The following is a 15,606-nucleotide window of genomic DNA, read 5'->3' on the forward strand; positions in this document are numbered from 1 at the left end:
GCCTGGCAGAGCAAGGAAGCGCCTGGGCACTGGGACTGGGGATTCCTTTCCCGGCTCTGCTGCTGTTGTACCGTGCAGCCTGTGATGAATTGCTGAGCAAATCACTTTCAGGCAGCACAGATACAATTAGGTGTGTCTGCAGAGAGGTGCCTGCCTCTCACAGGCCTGAACCAGCAAGTCTGAGCGAATTAGCACTTTTGGACTCCAGCCCACTTCTGAGTTTGCAAAATGTTCCCTGTAGCCTCTCTGGCTTTGCTTTGCCATCTGTCAGATGGGGCTGTTAATACTGACTCAGGCTTGGTACAGAGGTTTAAGCTTCTGAGGCCAGAAGTGCATGATAATGAGTGTTAGCGACTGCAGTACTGTCAGTGCATGCAACCCAGTCTTTGGGGACTGGTTTGCTGCTTGAAGGACAGGTGGAAGTGAAAGCTGAGGCACAGAGCTGGTGCTTGGCCCTTCTTGCAGAGGGTTCAGTATTTTTTACTACACAGACTCTCCTGCAGTTATTTTGGACCTTGGATGCTGGCTGAGGCTTCCTACAGGCAACACCTAAGAGGAATCCACAGGGATAGGGCTTTTGAAATGACTCTGAGGAGTGGGGAAATCGAGGTGAGAGAGCATCAAGAGGTCCCTGCTCAAAGCAGCAAGAGGCTGTGCCTGCTATGGAAAATGGTTACAGGGACATCCCTTCACCCAGTTCTCCTCCCTTCCTTCCATCTCTACTCTCAGAGGCCCATGCAGTCCTGTTCCCCAGGAGGCAGCTGCGTCCTGCTGTGATGGTCATGCAGTGCTCTCCAGCAGTGGAGAGCAAAGAGAGCCAGGAGGACTCAAAGCAAGGATGTTTTATGTGTGCCTATGCTTCTCAGCACCTTGACCCTCTGGGAGCAGTGCCTGTGGGATGCGGGAGAGACTCAGAGAAGCCAGGGCCGCCCAGGGGGGCTGGGTGGCTGTGTTCTGTTCCACGCTGAAGGCCAGCATCCCTTTTGTCAGTAGCTCACTCTGATGATGCTCTTCTCAACGAGCTGCCCATTGTCCCTGGCCACCTTCCCGTGTCGGCCACCTTCCCGTGTCAGCCACCCATAGGTTTCCTAGAATGGTTTGGGTTGGAAGGGACCTCAAGGATCAGCCAGTTCCAACCCCCCGCCAGAGGCAGGGACATCTCCCACTAGAACAGGTCGCTCAAGGCCTCATCCAAACTGGCCTTGAACACCTCCAGGGAGGCTGTGGAGCACAGAAGCACAGAATGTGATCAGAGATTCATATTCTGTGCTTCTGCACTCCACAACCTCCCTGGGCAACCTGTGCCAGTGCCTCACCAGCCTCACTGCAAAGAACCCTTTCCTAACATCTAGTTTGAATCTCCCCTCTGCCACTTTGAACCCACTACCCCTCATCCTGTCATTGCAAGACCTTGTCAATAGTCCTTCCCCAGCCTCACCCAGTTGGCCAAGCCTTGCTACAACCACTTGCTCCTGGCTGAAGGAGAGGACTGTAGGTCAGTTTGGGTCCTACCAGGCCCTGATGGCAAGTGTTACCACACCCCCTGCCTTTTCTCTTCTCCTCCTTGCTGCTCCACACCTGCATCCCCTCCCTCTGCCTCTGCTTGGGGAGGGTGACTTTGGGGAGCCAGCACCTCAGTGGTCCCCAGTGCTCACCAACCTCCTTTCCATCTTGCTGCTGTGGGGTCTGCTCCCCAGCCTGCACCCAGCATGTGGCCCCCGCAAACTCGTGCGCTGCCTTGCATCACATCTGCTGCTCACTGACAGCTCTCACCTGCAGAACAGCTTTTCCCCCAGGGATATTAACTTTCTCCCTATTGTCTTCTCTCTCTCTGTCTTTCTCATGTTCTTCTCTCCCCACAGCCCTGCTGCTCACCCAAGGTAAGTGCTTCTCCTTTCCTCTCTGCTCTGGCCCTTGACTCATCCCCTTCAGTCAGTGCCCGTGTTTGCCTTTGCTGTATTTTGAACAGCTTATGGTGTCCAAGTCCAGCAGGAGCTAGCTAAGAGCAGTGCATTAAGAACATGACAGTGGTTGACTGATGTCTAAGAGCCTTCTCCATGTCACAGGATGTTAGGGGTTGGAAGGGACCCAAGGAGATCATCGAGTCCATATATCCCAGAGCATCCCTGGGGGGTTGGGAAATGACCCAGCCAGGAGTGCAAAGCAGAACATGCAACTCTGGCTTGCCCAGTGCCATGACTTGACCATCCTTTGGGCAACTCTGGGACTTGGGTTGTGCCAACGTACCAAGGAGCTCAGAGCTTTTCTGCAGAGTGGTGGCACTCCCAGTGTGTGGGGCTGTGTTGCCTGGGATGGACAAGGATGCATAAGTGTCTTCTTTACACCTGGGATCAGGCCTCACATCACCCTCAGTGTGTGCACCCAGGCACCCTCTGGTTTCTGTTGCGGTGGGGGCCAGGACGTGCACCAAGTGCCAGGGCAGTGTTGCCAGAGCACACTAAGCACCAGCACCATTTCCCTCCTCACCCTCATCTCTGGCTCTGCACTCTTCGCCTGCTCTCCCTGTGGCAGGATTTTCCCCTTGCCCCAGATCCCTGTTAGAGCAGTCTCTTGTCAATCCCACTGCGGCGCGGTGCACACCGCCGGGATTTTCCTCCCTCCTTCAATTCGAGATACGATCACAGCTGAATTTGCACTAAAGAAACATTTGTCTAAAGATAAGGGCACACATGCAGGGTGCTGAGAGGAGCTGGAGCCTGACAGATTTTGCAAAGCAGAGCTGGGAAGGAAAAGTGTCCATCAAGCCTGAGCTGTGCTGCAAATCAAAGGAGCAGCATCTGCCGCACCAGCTTCAGCCTCCACTCCTTTCTGGAGGGTGCCAAGTCTGCTGCAGCAGAGATGGCCTGAGCCCATCAGATATTGGGCTAATTAGCAAATTGCTGGTGGCAGGCAGAAGTCCCCAGCTCCCGAAATACCAGCTTGGGGAGTTTGTGGGAAAGGTTTGAAGGTTTTCCTTCGTAACTTCCTCGGGTCTGGAAGGATTGGAAATAAGCTGAGCACTGCCTCCTTCCCAGTAATCTCATTACTTTAATTCAGTAGCTGCCTAATTTGATCAGAACCCCAGGAACCAAATCATTCCTATTAAAACAGCATAACTTTCCTCCCTCTGTTGAGAGCCAGCCTGATTGCTTTTGGCAGCTGCTATTAGGCAACTTGGTCACCAGCTAGGGCAAAGTTGCTTTCTGGGTAACGAAGAAAAGCCTCCTCTGTGTCTGGGAAGCGTAGAGGGGGTGGTCCCTTTCTGGGCTGCCCCAGGGTGCTCTCTTCATGAAGAAAAGCCTCCTCCCTCCTCTGTGTCTGGGTGATGTGTGTTGGGGTGGTGGGGGGAGATGGTGTCCCCTTTCTGGGCTATTCTCTGTGTGTATGGTGCACCCTTGGCTCAGCATGTCCAGTTCTGGGCCCCTCAATCCAAGAGAGATGTTGAGGTGCTGGAAGGTGTCCACAGGAGGGCACTAAAGCTGGTGAGGGGCCTGGAGCACAGCCCTGTGAGGAGAGGCTGAGGGAGCTGGGGGTGTGCAGCCGGCAGAAGAGGAGGCTCAGGGCAGAGCTCATTGCTGTCTGCAGCTCCCTGAAGGGAGGCTGTGGCCAGGTGGGGTTGGGCTCTTCTGCCAGGCAAGCAGCACCAGAACAAGGGGACACAGCCTCAAGTTGTGCTGGAGGAGGTCTGGGCTGGATGTTGTTAGGAAGTTGTTGTCCGAGAGAGTGATTGGTATTGGAATGGGCTGCCCAGGGAGGTGGTGGAGTTGCCATGCCTGGAGGTGTTGAAGACAAGGCTGGATGAGGCACTTAGTGCCATGGTTTGGTTGCTTGGCTAGGGCTGGGTGCTAGGTTGGACTGGATGAGCTTGGAGGTCTCTTCCTACCTGGCTGATTCTATGTTTGAGCTCATGGCCCACACGCACGTCAAGCCAGCAGCCAGGCGGTGAGCAGAGGCACATGCTGGAGTGCAAGGCAGGGACAGCCATGGCTGATCAGCAGGGAGGGCAGCCACGTCCTCGTTTAGTCTGTGTCATGTCAGATTTAGCTGACATGGATGCACAGGAGCCTTTGTTTAAGAGATGCATCACAGACTGTTGCAGTGGAACCTGTCGGTGCTGCTCCTGGTGCTGACCGCCCAGCTTTTCCCTGGCATCACTTCCCAGGGCTGGGCACTGAGGACTGCTGGGTGTGACACCTTTTCTCCACAGCCCTGGGGCATTTGCCCTCCCATGGCATCTCTTGTCAGCCCTGTTTGCAGAAGCCCTGGGGTGCCTTGATGGAAGAGCTGGTGTGACAATTCTTGTCTTGTCCCAGCAGCCCTTACCTGGGGCGTGGATCCTGTCTCCACACACCTTGCAGAGCTCTGCCTGGCAAAATGGGGGCCCTGCATTTTAACAGAGGCAAGGGAGAGCCTTTGGCAGAGATTCAGCTCAGCATTTGTTTCCTCCAAACAGGTTCTCTGAGCCAGACCTGCAAGGCTGTGCAAAGCTTTCAGTAGCTTTGCTTGGCCAAGTCGCCAGTGCTGGCTGCAGAGGACCACTATGGGGTGGCTGTGGAGCCATTTGAGAGGGAAACCTCTGCGTTTTGGTTAAGCTCTTTGATGCTTAACCTTTTGTTTGGACACTGGCAAATACCAAAGCATGAAGCTACTCCAGTTGTCCCTGATATTGCCAGCAATGGGCAAACTGCCTTGGAAGCCTTTTCAGCCCTTGCAAAACTCACTGCAAGCCTGAGCAAAGACTTTGCGTGCAAGTCCTTGGGCTCAGGAGGTCGATCCCTGCAGGGATGAGGAGCTATCAATATAGATAGCTACTGCTCTAATCTCACACAGATCAAAGAAACCTCATTTAAAATCTTTCTTTCTTTATGCATTAAGCCTCCTGGCTCCACTTTGCAGTGGGAAAGACTGGGGAGCAGAGATGCCAGCTGACTGGCATGCTGGGGACAGCCGAGTCAACACGCACCTGAAGGCAGAGCCGGCAGTGGAGTACTGTGCAGTTCCCAGCCCTGTGCCTCATGAATGTGCAGCACTTCCCAGTTAGCATTAAAGACACGGGGGGCATGTGGCTGGGGTGTATCATGCCTCAGAAATAGCTTTCAAGGCTCTCTGTAAGCAGATCCCTCCCTTTTCAGCAGGCAGCCCAGCTCATGAGGGTGCTCATGCCTGTGTGTGTCAGTAAAGGGCATCTCCATATGCTAACCTCAAAAGCCAGGGTGGCTTTCAGCCAGCAGCCTTCCCTAGGCTGTGATTGACAGCTTGACAGCTCTCTGGAGAGAGGAGCTCATTTATGCTCACTGTTTACTTTGTTCATCCAGGATGATATTTTACTGAGCTTTAAAAGAAAAAATCATCATAACAAATCCGTTTTAATTGTCCTTTTAATTTCTTCCTAACAGCCCAGTCCCCAGAAAGGGTGACCTTCATGCAGGTACATGCCCTGTCCAGAAATGGATGGAGCTGAGATAGCTCGAGGGGGTGTGGAGTGGCCTTCATGGTGACCTCCCATGAATCCATCGTTGCATTCAATGCTCTTCGTTCAGCAAGCGACAGGGAATACAAACCGGTGCGTGGGGTGTTTGGTAGTCATGCAGCATCAGCTGGGTGATGACTATCTGCCTCTCTGGCAGGGTACTGCCGCTCTCAGTTTGAAAGGTGCAATGGCTAGGGTACCCTGTGGCAATGAGCTTCAGCTAAGCATGTTTCATGGTGCATCCAGGAAGCCACAGGCAATGCCTTGTTCCAGTTTGGTCCCGCCGGTCTGAAGGAGGCTGGGCAGTAGCCTCCAGGAGCAATGCAGAAAGAAATGGCAGGAGGAGGAGGGATCTGCTCACAGTAATTTTGAGCCAAAGAAGCTGCCTGCCATGTGTAGATCTGAACATGCTCTGCAAGTCTCAGAGTGGCCCTGCAGTGAAACAGAGCACAGCAGGGACATGCCCAGGGGAGCAGAGCGTAGTAGTGGCAGGATCATAGTAGAGGCTGCTGGGCTCTCTTGTCTGTCCTTCCTTTAAGGGTCTGAACCGACTCTGAATAAAGCAGAGTGCATAAGAGCAAAGAGTGGGTTACCTAAAAACCTCTCCTTGCTTCCTGCAGGCAGGAGTTGGTCCAGCACCTGGGAGGCATCAGCTCTGGCCATTGATACAGCCTGGGCAAAAGCAGTGCACAGCCTGTGCGTGCTCCTGTGAGCCCAGGCAGTTTGCTGGTACTCAGTGGTAGCAAACCCCTGTGTGACAGAGCAGACAGGATTCTGGGGACACCTTCCTCACTACCTTCTCCTTTCCAAAGAGGAGGAAGAAGCAGACCAGTTGGTCCTGGCAAGCTCCTGTTCTTGCTGGGCATAGCCAGACCTTATCAGGCTTAAATTGGAGTTGACACCAAGGAGTCCAAGGTGCAACCTGCACTGAGAAGTAGGTACTGATGCTGATACAAACAGAAATCAGGATAGTTAATAATTAACCTGCAGCTTGGCAGCTTTCTCCTTGACAGACTTGACCTTCCAAATTAAAAACCTGTCTCCTCCCCCAGCCCCCCACCTATTGTGTTTTATTTATCACAGCCCTTGGTAGTGTTCTAATAGGCTACTGCTCCAGGGTATGAGACATAACTCACCTGTACCTGCTTTCTGCAGCAGCCCTCCAAGACCCCAGCCCTACTGCTGGTTCCTCAGAAGCTGGAGGCCCATGGCTACTACAGAGCCTGGAAGCATGCCCCATGCTTGCTGCAGCTCAGAAGGCAGCCTGGTGCACCCTGCTGCTGCCTGGAGTGCTTTCCAGAAAGGCAGCAGCATCAGGAGTGTGCTAAGCCACTTGGATGCTGCAAGAGTTTATTCCCTCTCAGCTGCTGGGTCTGCAAATGCAGGACTGTACTCAGTCCCATCAGAACAGAGAGACCATCCAATCTCTCAGCAGCTGGCTGAGGATAGTGTCTGGTGTTGTGGAAGTGTTGTCACTGATTCCTCGTTACAGGATGTTTAGATATCCTAAACAGTACCTGGGGAGAAGTGGCAGGTTCTCGTAGGTGCTTTGTATTGCTCTTTGGAGATGCTTGGCTCTCCCTCTTAACTGTATGGTGAGCATAGAAAGGGCCCTGGGGGTGCTGGTAGAGAGGAGCTGAAGAGGAGGCAGCAGTGTGCCCAGGTGGGCAGCAGAGCCAATGGCATCCTGGGCTGACTCAGGAGCAGTGTGGGCAGCAGGACAAGGGAGGTTCTTCTGCCTCTGTGCTCAGCACTGCTCAGGCCACCCCTTGAGTGCTGTGTCCAGTTCTGGGCTCCTCAATTCAAGAGAGATGTTGAGGTGCTGGAAGGTGTCCACAGGAGGGCGCCAAAGCAGGGGAGGGGCCTGGAGCAGAGCCCTGTGAGGAGAGGCTGAGGGAGCTGGGGGCACAGCTTGTCATCTTCACACACTTCCAGGAACAGGCAGAGACTGGACTTAACCAATCTCTGTCTTGGAAGAAGACATCACAGAATTAAGCAGGTTGGAAAAGACCTCTAGGATCATCAAGTCCAACCTATCACCTAACCCTTTTAATTAACCAAACCATGGCACTAAGTGCCTCATCCAGTCTCCTCTTAAGCACCTCCAGGGATGGTGACTCCACCACGTCCCCAGGCAGCCCATTCCAATGCCAATCACTCTTGCTGTGAAGAACTTCTTCCTAACATCCAGCCTGAACCTGTCCTGGCACAGCTTGAGACTGTCCCCTTGTTCTGTCACTGGGTGCCTGGCAGAAGAGATCAACCCCACCTGGCTACTACCCTTCAGGTAGTTGTAGAGAGCAATGAGGTCTGCCCTGAGCCTCCTCTTCTGCAGGCTGAGATGTAGATTTCATCTACTTCCCTGCTCAGCTGAACACAAGTGACCTGAGTCTTCTTGACAGTCATCAGGTTTCGCCTCTAGGTGTAGCATGAGGCAGGCTTTTGTCCAGGTTCCACCTTCTTTCTGCACTTCTCCACCTTAGCTGCCTCCTCCCCTCTGTGCTTCCCTGATGTTGCCCCCCTCCCCTCCAGCATCCCTCCCTGCCTGTCATCTCCAGTGGCTGTGCTCCCCTCTCCCTGTCATTTCTTGTGCGCTTCTGGGGCCGCCAGACGCAGAGTCCGGCACCTTTGAGGCAGACAGTGGTGGGGCTGAGGTACACCCTCGATTTCAGGTGGTGAGTGCAGCTGGTTCTTGCCACCTGCCACCGAGGCTGATGTGTATTTCCTGAGCTCTGCATGCCTGGCCAGGCCTCCAGCCTTGGCAGTCAATCCAGCTGGAGTCGGGGAGCGAAGCGAGAGTTTACGGTGAGCTGTCTGTGGGGCTTTAGAACGTCTGTGAGGGCTTTGGTGCAGAGATCTGCTGCAGCCCACATGGCATTAACCACATCCGAGGCATTGCCTGGGGTGTTTGTAACATCTGTGGGAAACCTTAGGTGGCGTCTGACTCCCTGCTTAGCCAGAAGATGATGCTCTGCCTTTGTGACACTCCCCCAGGTCCTGCAGAACTCCTGCTCCTGCTCTCAGGCGCAGCTGGGCCCTATGATGCGTCTCATGCACCCTGGCTGGTCAGGCACAGGAGAGCGAGGAGGAACTCAGCTTTGTTCTCGAGATGCCAGGGCTCCTGAGAGAGCCCACTGGCATGTGCCTGCACTGGGCTGTGTGGGTGGAAGAGGAGACTTAGGACAAGGGAGGTTCTTCTGCCCCTGTGCTCAGCACTGCTCAGGCCACACCTTGAGTGCTGTGTCCAGTTCAGGGCTACTCAATTCAGGAGAGATGTTGAGGTGCTGGAAGATGCCCAGAGAAGGGCAGCAAGGCTGGTGAGGGGCCTGGAGCACAGCCCTGTGAGGAGAGGCTGAGGGAATTGGGGGTGTGCAGCCTGCAGAAGAGGAGGCTCAGGGCAGAGCTCATTGCTGTCTGCAGCTCCCTGAAGGGAGGCTGTAGCCAGGTGGGGTTGGGCTCTTCTGCCAGGCAAGTAGCAACATAAGAAGGGGACACAGCCTCAAGCTGTGCCACGGCAGGTCTAGGCTGGATGTTAGGAGGAAGTTGTTGTCAGAGAGAGTGATTGGCATTGGAATGGGCTGCCCAGGGAGGTGGTGGAGTTGCTGTCCCTGGAGCTGTTGAAGCCAAGCCTGGCTGGGGCACTTAGTGCCATGGTCTGGTTGATTGTCCAAGGCTGGGTGCTAGGTTGGCCTGGATGATCTTGGAGGTCTCTTCCAAGCTGGCTGATTCCATGATTCTAAGAGCCAGAGACAGTACCAGGACACCATGCTTCCTACTGGCTGGGGTGCTTCTTTCATCCAGGCACCTTTTCTGGGTTTGGGGGGTATCAGCCAGATGAGTCAGACACAGGATCACCTCAGTGTGATGCTGACCTGGGCTCCTGGCTTTGTTTCCTACAAAACCCACTTGGCTCCTGCCTGCCTTCCTTTCTTTTTGCAGAAGCTAGAAAGATGCTGACATTTGTCTATCTGATTGTGCCTACCTGTGTCTTGTCTGAGTGTGGAATCCAGCACTGTGTGGCACGAGATGCCAGCAGGGATTTTCTAGCCAAAGGAGAAGAAAAAGATCCTGTCTCATGTTCACTGAAACCAGGAGACGCTATGGCATTGAAGCTGTCAGAAGGGATACCTGTGCCAAACCCCAGAATGGTTTAGGTTGGAAGGGAGATCAAAGCTCAGCCAGTTCCAACCCCCTGCCATAGGCAGGGACACCTCCCACTAGAACAGGTCATTTAAGGCCTCATCCAACCAGGTCCTGAACACCTCCAGGGAGGTTGTGGAGCACAGATCAAAGATCCCATTCTGTGCTTCTGTGCTCCACAACCTCCCTGAGCAGCCTGTGCCAGTGTCTCACTACCCTCACTGCAAACAACTTCTTCCTAACATCCACTTTCAGTCTCCCCTCTGCCACTTCAAACCAATTCCTCCTTGCCCTGTCATTACCAGACCTTGTCAATAGTCCCTCTCCAGCCCTCCTGTAGCTCCCTTCAGATACTGGAAGGCCACTTCAAGGTCTCCTGAAAGCCTTCTTTTCTCCAAGCTACAGAGCCCCAACTCTCATAGCCTGAAATGCTGTTATGTATGGAGTATCTTGACCCCTCCAAAGATGTGGCTGTGCAGGGGCAATGTCAGAGTCTATGTCACCCAGGAGCACCAGTGCAGGCTGAAGATACTTTTGGGGAGGGGGGGGGGTGTCTTTCCACAAATTAAAACCATTCTGTGTGTGTTCTTGGCTTCTGGCCTTCAGACATCTTGGTCCTTTGCCCTACCACCCTACCCCTGTCCCCCCAAACCGATGAGTGAACTTGGCAAGCCATGAAGGGGCTGCAGAAGCCTGTGCTCAGGCCCTGTAGAGAAGAAGCCACAGTGCTTCTGTGCTCCAGGTCTGCTGCCTGCAGCACTTTGGTGTTGACTTTGCTTCCACAGAGGTGGCTGAGAGGAAGCTGACAGTTGAAGAGGAGGAAGCCAAGAGGATTGCAGAGATGGGCAAGCCAATACTGGGCGAGCATCCCAAGCTTGAAGTCATCATTGAGGAGTCCTATGAGTTCAAGGTCAGTAGTTCTCGTTGGGGTCCTGCGGGAGGAGAAAGCCATGTGGCAGTGAAGAGCAGCCATGGAGAGCAGGACTGAGGAGGCAAGGGAGGTGCTGCATCTGCAGGGGAAGGGCTTCTGGAAGAGGAAAAGAAGTATGCATGGCAGTAAAGGGTGGCAGAGACGTACAAGAAGTGCCGGGGGAAGTAGCTGCTGGTAGGAGAGGTGGAGGGAGGAAGACAAGGGAGGCCTGCTGAATGCTGAAAAAGCTTTTGTGCTGGAGAGGGCAGGGGCAAAGCTGGCTCTGGTGAGGCAGGGGTGAGAGAAAAAGGAGCCTCATCAGAACTGAGGGGTGGCAAACAAGCTGACTGGCGAGGTTTGCATTAGTCTGTGCAGGGAGAAGGTGGACCCAATCCCAGGCATGTCCTCATCTGGCAGGCACAGTGCTTGTGGCACTTCAACACTCTGGGAAGGGACAGTGAGACCAGAGTGTAGTGCAAGATCAGCCTTGCTTGCTCGCAGGCAGTTTAACTGCTGTGCATCTTTATTTCCACACCAGAACACCGTGGACAAGCTGATTAAGAAGACAAACCTGGCTTTGGTTGTAGGGACACATTCCTGGAGGGACCAGTTCATGGAGGCCATTACTGTCAGCGCAGGTGAGGGGGGACATCAGAAACCCACACCAGTGTCTGCAGGGTTCATGCAGCCTGGGTATGGTCATGAGATCTGTCTGGGCACTGGGATGAGCTCCGTCTAGGCTGGGGAGACAGCAGCTGCCTGTCAGGGATGCTTTGCTGCTGCATGTGTGGTAGGCATCAGTAAAACCAGTTAAAAGGCCTGTGCTCCAAGTGCACTCAACTTCTGCAGCTGCATTAGCCAAGAGCCCAGGAGATCTCTCTCTTTTGGTGTGAAGCTCTGCAGGAGGCCAGATTTCAGACTTCATGTCTGTTGGTGGTGCTCCTGCTGCTTCAGTGGTCCTGATGAGCAGTGTAGAGGCAGCAAAATCCCATCCTGGCTGCTCGTCTGGCTCCTGGAGTGCCCACTGCTGTCCTGTTCAGGTAGCTCCTGTTGCCAGCTGTCCTGTCTTCTACAGCTAGCAGGGTCTCTGCCAGTGTCTGGCATATAGGAGATGCTGCCTGAGGAGGCCACAGCTGCTGGAGGTCAAGGCTAAGACCTGCCAGCTGCTGCCTGGGAAGCCTGAGAGACCTCACCACTTGCAGAGCCAGACAGCTGTGGAGCATGTCTATGCTTATTGACACTCAGACACCTCTCTGAGCCTCTCCCTGGTGGTTTGGAATGTTCCTGGCAGGGCAGTTTCCCATTCAGCCATAGTGCTGGCAGCAGGCAGGCAGTTGGGTAGGACCTGTTGCAAGGGCTTCTTCTGACGTGGCAGAGGAGGTGCAGGGTACAGGTTGCTGCTTTCTAGCAATCAGGAGAAGCTGCCTCTGTGGCAACAGCAGCTCCATCCTTGCAGCAGAGCTTTTTCCCAGGCCTACTCCTCTCCTCCTAAGTCTGCACCCCCTGCCAACTGCCCTGCGCTCCCTACCTGCTGTCTTTGATGCTGCTTTACCTCCATTACCCTGTACCTGTGCAGAGGCCAAGTGGTGCTTCCCGCTGCAGGGCTGGCCTCGCCCACCAGGCTCAGAAGAGGACCCTCCCAAGGCCCTGCAGCACTGCTCCTGCTATGCTCACACAGAGGAGAAGCTCCTTGCTGCAGTGCTGCTGGTGACCAGCAGCAGGAGGACCAAGAGGTCTTCTCCAGTTCTAGAGTTCTGTTCACTTCTTGCTGTTTTGCACCCCAAAGTATCACTTGCCTGTGTACCCTCGTGGTGCTTCTCCACAGGCTGACTGTATTCTGCCTGGCTGCCTCTGGGTGGGAGCAGCGTGGGGACAACACACCTCTCTGCCACTCCTCAGCCATGCAGGCTCTGGGGCATCCTGGGAGGCTCACCTACCACGCAGGGACCTGGTGGTGCACTGCCACCTTGTCCCATGAGAGCAGCATCCCTGGAGCTGGAGCGCCGAGCACAGGCTGCAGCCTGCCCCCATCACCTTAACCTGCCTCATGGCGATCGCTGAACCTCTCCTTCCGTGTCGCTCGCAGCTGGGGATGAGGACGAGGACGAGTCCGGTGAGGAGCGGCTGCCCTCCTGCTTTGACTACGTGATGCACTTCCTGACGGTCTTCTGGAAGGTGCTGTTTGCTTGTGTGCCCCCCACCGAGTACTGCAACGGCTGGGCCTGCTTCGTGGTCTCCATCCTCATCATCGGCATGCTCACAGCCGTCATTGGCGACCTCGCCTCGCACTTCGGCTGCACCATTGGCCTCAAGGACTCGGTGACCGCCGTCGTCTTTGTCGCCTTCGGCACTTCTGTACCAGGTGTGGTGGCTGCAGGGAGGGGATGAGGTGGGAATAAAATCTTCCAGTGCCTCTCTGGCCCCCAGGGGAGCAGCTTTGTCATGAGCTGGGAAGGGAAAGCCCTGTCCCCAGGCAAGGTCTGCGTCCCACTTGGTGGCAACATTTCCCATGTCAAGACATAGGTCAGCTTGTCTCTTAGAATCATAGAATCATAGAATCAACCAGGTTGGAAGAGGCCTCCCACATCATAGAATCATAGAATCAACCAGGTTGGAAGAGGCCTCCAAGCTCATCGAGTCCAACCTAGCACCCAGCCCTGTTCAGTCAACCAGACCATGGCACTAAGTGCCATAGGGCCCCTGGGTCTGGGAGTAGGGTTGTACACCAGGAGAGGTCTCTGTCCCCATCTGATGGGTTCCACACCTGAGCCTCCCTTACCCCCTAGGCATGAAGGGTTCCTAATTTCTCCTGCTGGACTCTTGGTGATTTCTCCTTCTCTCCTGCCCAACCCCAGACACATTTGCCAGCAAAGCCGCGGCCGTGCAGGACGTCTATGCCGACGCTTCCATCAGCAACGTCACCGGCAGCAACGCTGTCAACGTCTTCCTGGGCATTGGGCTGGCGTGGTCAGTGGCAGCCATCTACTGGGCCTCACAGGGGCAGGAGTTCCACGTGTCGGCGGGCACCCTGGCCTTCTCCGTCACTCTCTTCACCATCTTCGCCTTCATCTGCATCAGTGTCCTCCTCTACCGCCGGCGGCCTCACCTCGGAGGGGAGCTGGGAGGTCCCCGGGGCTGCAAACTGGCCACGACATTGCTCTTCGTCAGCCTGTGGCTGCTCTACATCCTCTTCGCCACCCTGGAGGCTTACTGCTACATCAAGGGGTTTTAGGTGGCGAAGGGATGGTGCTGCCAGCGGGGAGAGACCCCCTCCTCTGTTACCTCACTGACGCCCGCCCTGGAAGCGCGGTTCCACCGGAGGGGATGGCTGTCCAGCGACACCACCGCTGCCTGGGTGCTCGGATAGCCACGTGCCAAGGAGGGCAAAACCATCACAGAGCAACAGACAGACAAACCCCACCCCAAAACCAACCAAAAGCAAAGGAAGCAACAACGGCAAGTGTGGAACCAGCGCAAACCACACCGACCCCAGCCGCCGGGATCGGGACGATTCAGCCATCTCCAGAGGCCACCTCTCCTGCAGGGGCTTTGTCTCCTTCCCCCCTGAGCACTCCTCCACTGCAAGGAGCTCTTTCCTCCTTTTTGTTGGCTGGGGATTGCAGAGGTCTGATCAGGAATTTGTGGGGTCTCTTTCTTTCTTTTTGTCTCTCTGCCACTGCTTTTTGGGTCTGGGGGAGCACACTGCCTGCCGCACTTCCTCCTTTGCTTTCACTTGCCTTTTGCTTTCACTTCTGCTTTTGTCTTTCTCTCTTTTCCTTTTTCTTTTTTCTTTTCATTTTAAATTTTTATTTTATTTTCCTTTTTCTCTTTTCTTTTTTTATTTTTTCTTTTTTCCTTTCTTTTTCTTCTTTCTTTTCCTTTTTCTTTTTCTATTTTTTCTGGTTTTTCTATTTTTTCTTTGTTGTTCTCTCTTTTCCTTTTCCTTTTCCTTTTCCTTTTCCTTTTCCTTTTCCTTTTCCTTTTCCTTTTCCTGTTTCTGTTTTTATCTTTTTTTTTCTCTTTTTCTTTTCCTTTTTCTTTTTCTTTTTTTCTTTTTTCTGTTTCTGTTTTTCTTTTTATCTTTCTCTTTTTCTTTTTCTTTTTCCTTATTTTTCTTTTTTCTTTTTTCTTCTCTTTTTTCTTTTTTTTAAATTTTTCTTTCTCTTTTTTCTTTTTCTTTTCCTTTTTTATTTTTATTTTTCTTTATTTCTTTTTTCTATCTTTTTTTTCTTTTCTTTTCCTTTTCCTTTTTGTTTTCCTTTCTCTTTCTCTTTCTCTTTCTCTTTCTCTTTCTCTTTCTCTTTCTCTTTCTCTTTCTCTTTCTCTTTCTCTTTCTCTCTCTTTATCTTTCGCTCTCTCTTTCTCTCTCTCTTTCTCTCTCTCTTTCTCTCTTTCTCTTTCTCTTTCTCTTTCTCTTTCTCTTTCTATTTCTCTGACTCTTTCTCTTTCTCTATCTCTTTCTCTTTCTCTTTCTCTTTCTCTTTCTCTTTCTCTTTCTCTTTCTCTTTCTCTTTCTCTTTCTCTTTCTCTTTCTCTTTCTCTTTCTCTTTCTCTTTCTCTTTCTCTTTCTCTTTCTCTTTCTCTTTCTTTTTTTTTTTCTTTTTACTACTTAAACAGAAAAAAACCAACATTAAAAATGCAAACTGAAGCCTCAAGCTGCCATCAGTGCTGGAGTTGACCATGAGTATTTTCTGAAGCCACAACAGACTGACACAGAGAACTTTTTCACTATGCCCTGTTTCCCTCCCCTGCTGCCTTCCATTTCTCTCTTTCTTTTTCTTCTTTCTTTTTTGTTTTTTAAGAACACCACCAGACTGATCTATTTTTACTACAGACACAGACACAAACACACATTTAGTGACAAAGGCTGGAGCATGTAGCATCTCAATCACCTGCCTGGGCTAAGAAAAAAGCAAAGGGAGGATGCCCCCTGTGCCCCCTTCCCCTGTGTCCCCACCCTCTAATCTAGTAGGTATGATGTATATTTTGACTATGGCATTTCTCTTTGTACAATTACCTTGGAGCTGGTGGGACTGCAGGGAGAGGAAAGCTCTGTGTGTTTACAACCCAGACAGGAAAAGAAATG

General features: G+C 53.0%; 1 protein-coding gene across 7 annotated transcripts in view; it reads left to right on the forward strand.

Moving 5' to 3' along the window:
• Positions 1–14,445, forward strand: part of SLC8A3 (solute carrier family 8 member A3) — a 131,613-nt gene extending 117,168 nt beyond the window's left edge. For 6 of the 7 annotated variants that reach the window (XM_064144126.1, XM_064144099.1, XM_064144107.1 and 3 more), the window contains 5 exons: positions 1,863–1,880; positions 10,396–10,520; positions 11,059–11,158; positions 12,607–12,882; positions 13,376–14,445. In XM_064144126.1, the coding sequence (XP_064000196.1) occupies positions 1,863–1,880; positions 10,396–10,520; positions 11,059–11,158; positions 12,607–12,882; positions 13,376–13,752 (896 nt within the window). In that variant the 3' untranslated portion in view covers positions 13,753–14,445. The remainder of the gene's footprint in view (positions 1–1,862; positions 1,881–10,395; positions 10,521–11,058; positions 11,159–12,606; positions 12,883–13,375) is intronic. The other variant, XM_064144116.1, reaches the window with a different exon arrangement.
• The last annotated feature ends 1,161 nt before the right edge of the window (positions 14,446–15,606 follow it).

This window comes from Pogoniulus pusillus, chromosome 1 (assembly GCF_015220805.1).
Source record: "Pogoniulus pusillus isolate bPogPus1 chromosome 1, bPogPus1.pri, whole genome shotgun sequence".
NCBI classification, from domain to species: domain Eukaryota; kingdom Metazoa; phylum Chordata; class Aves; order Piciformes; family Lybiidae; genus Pogoniulus; species Pogoniulus pusillus.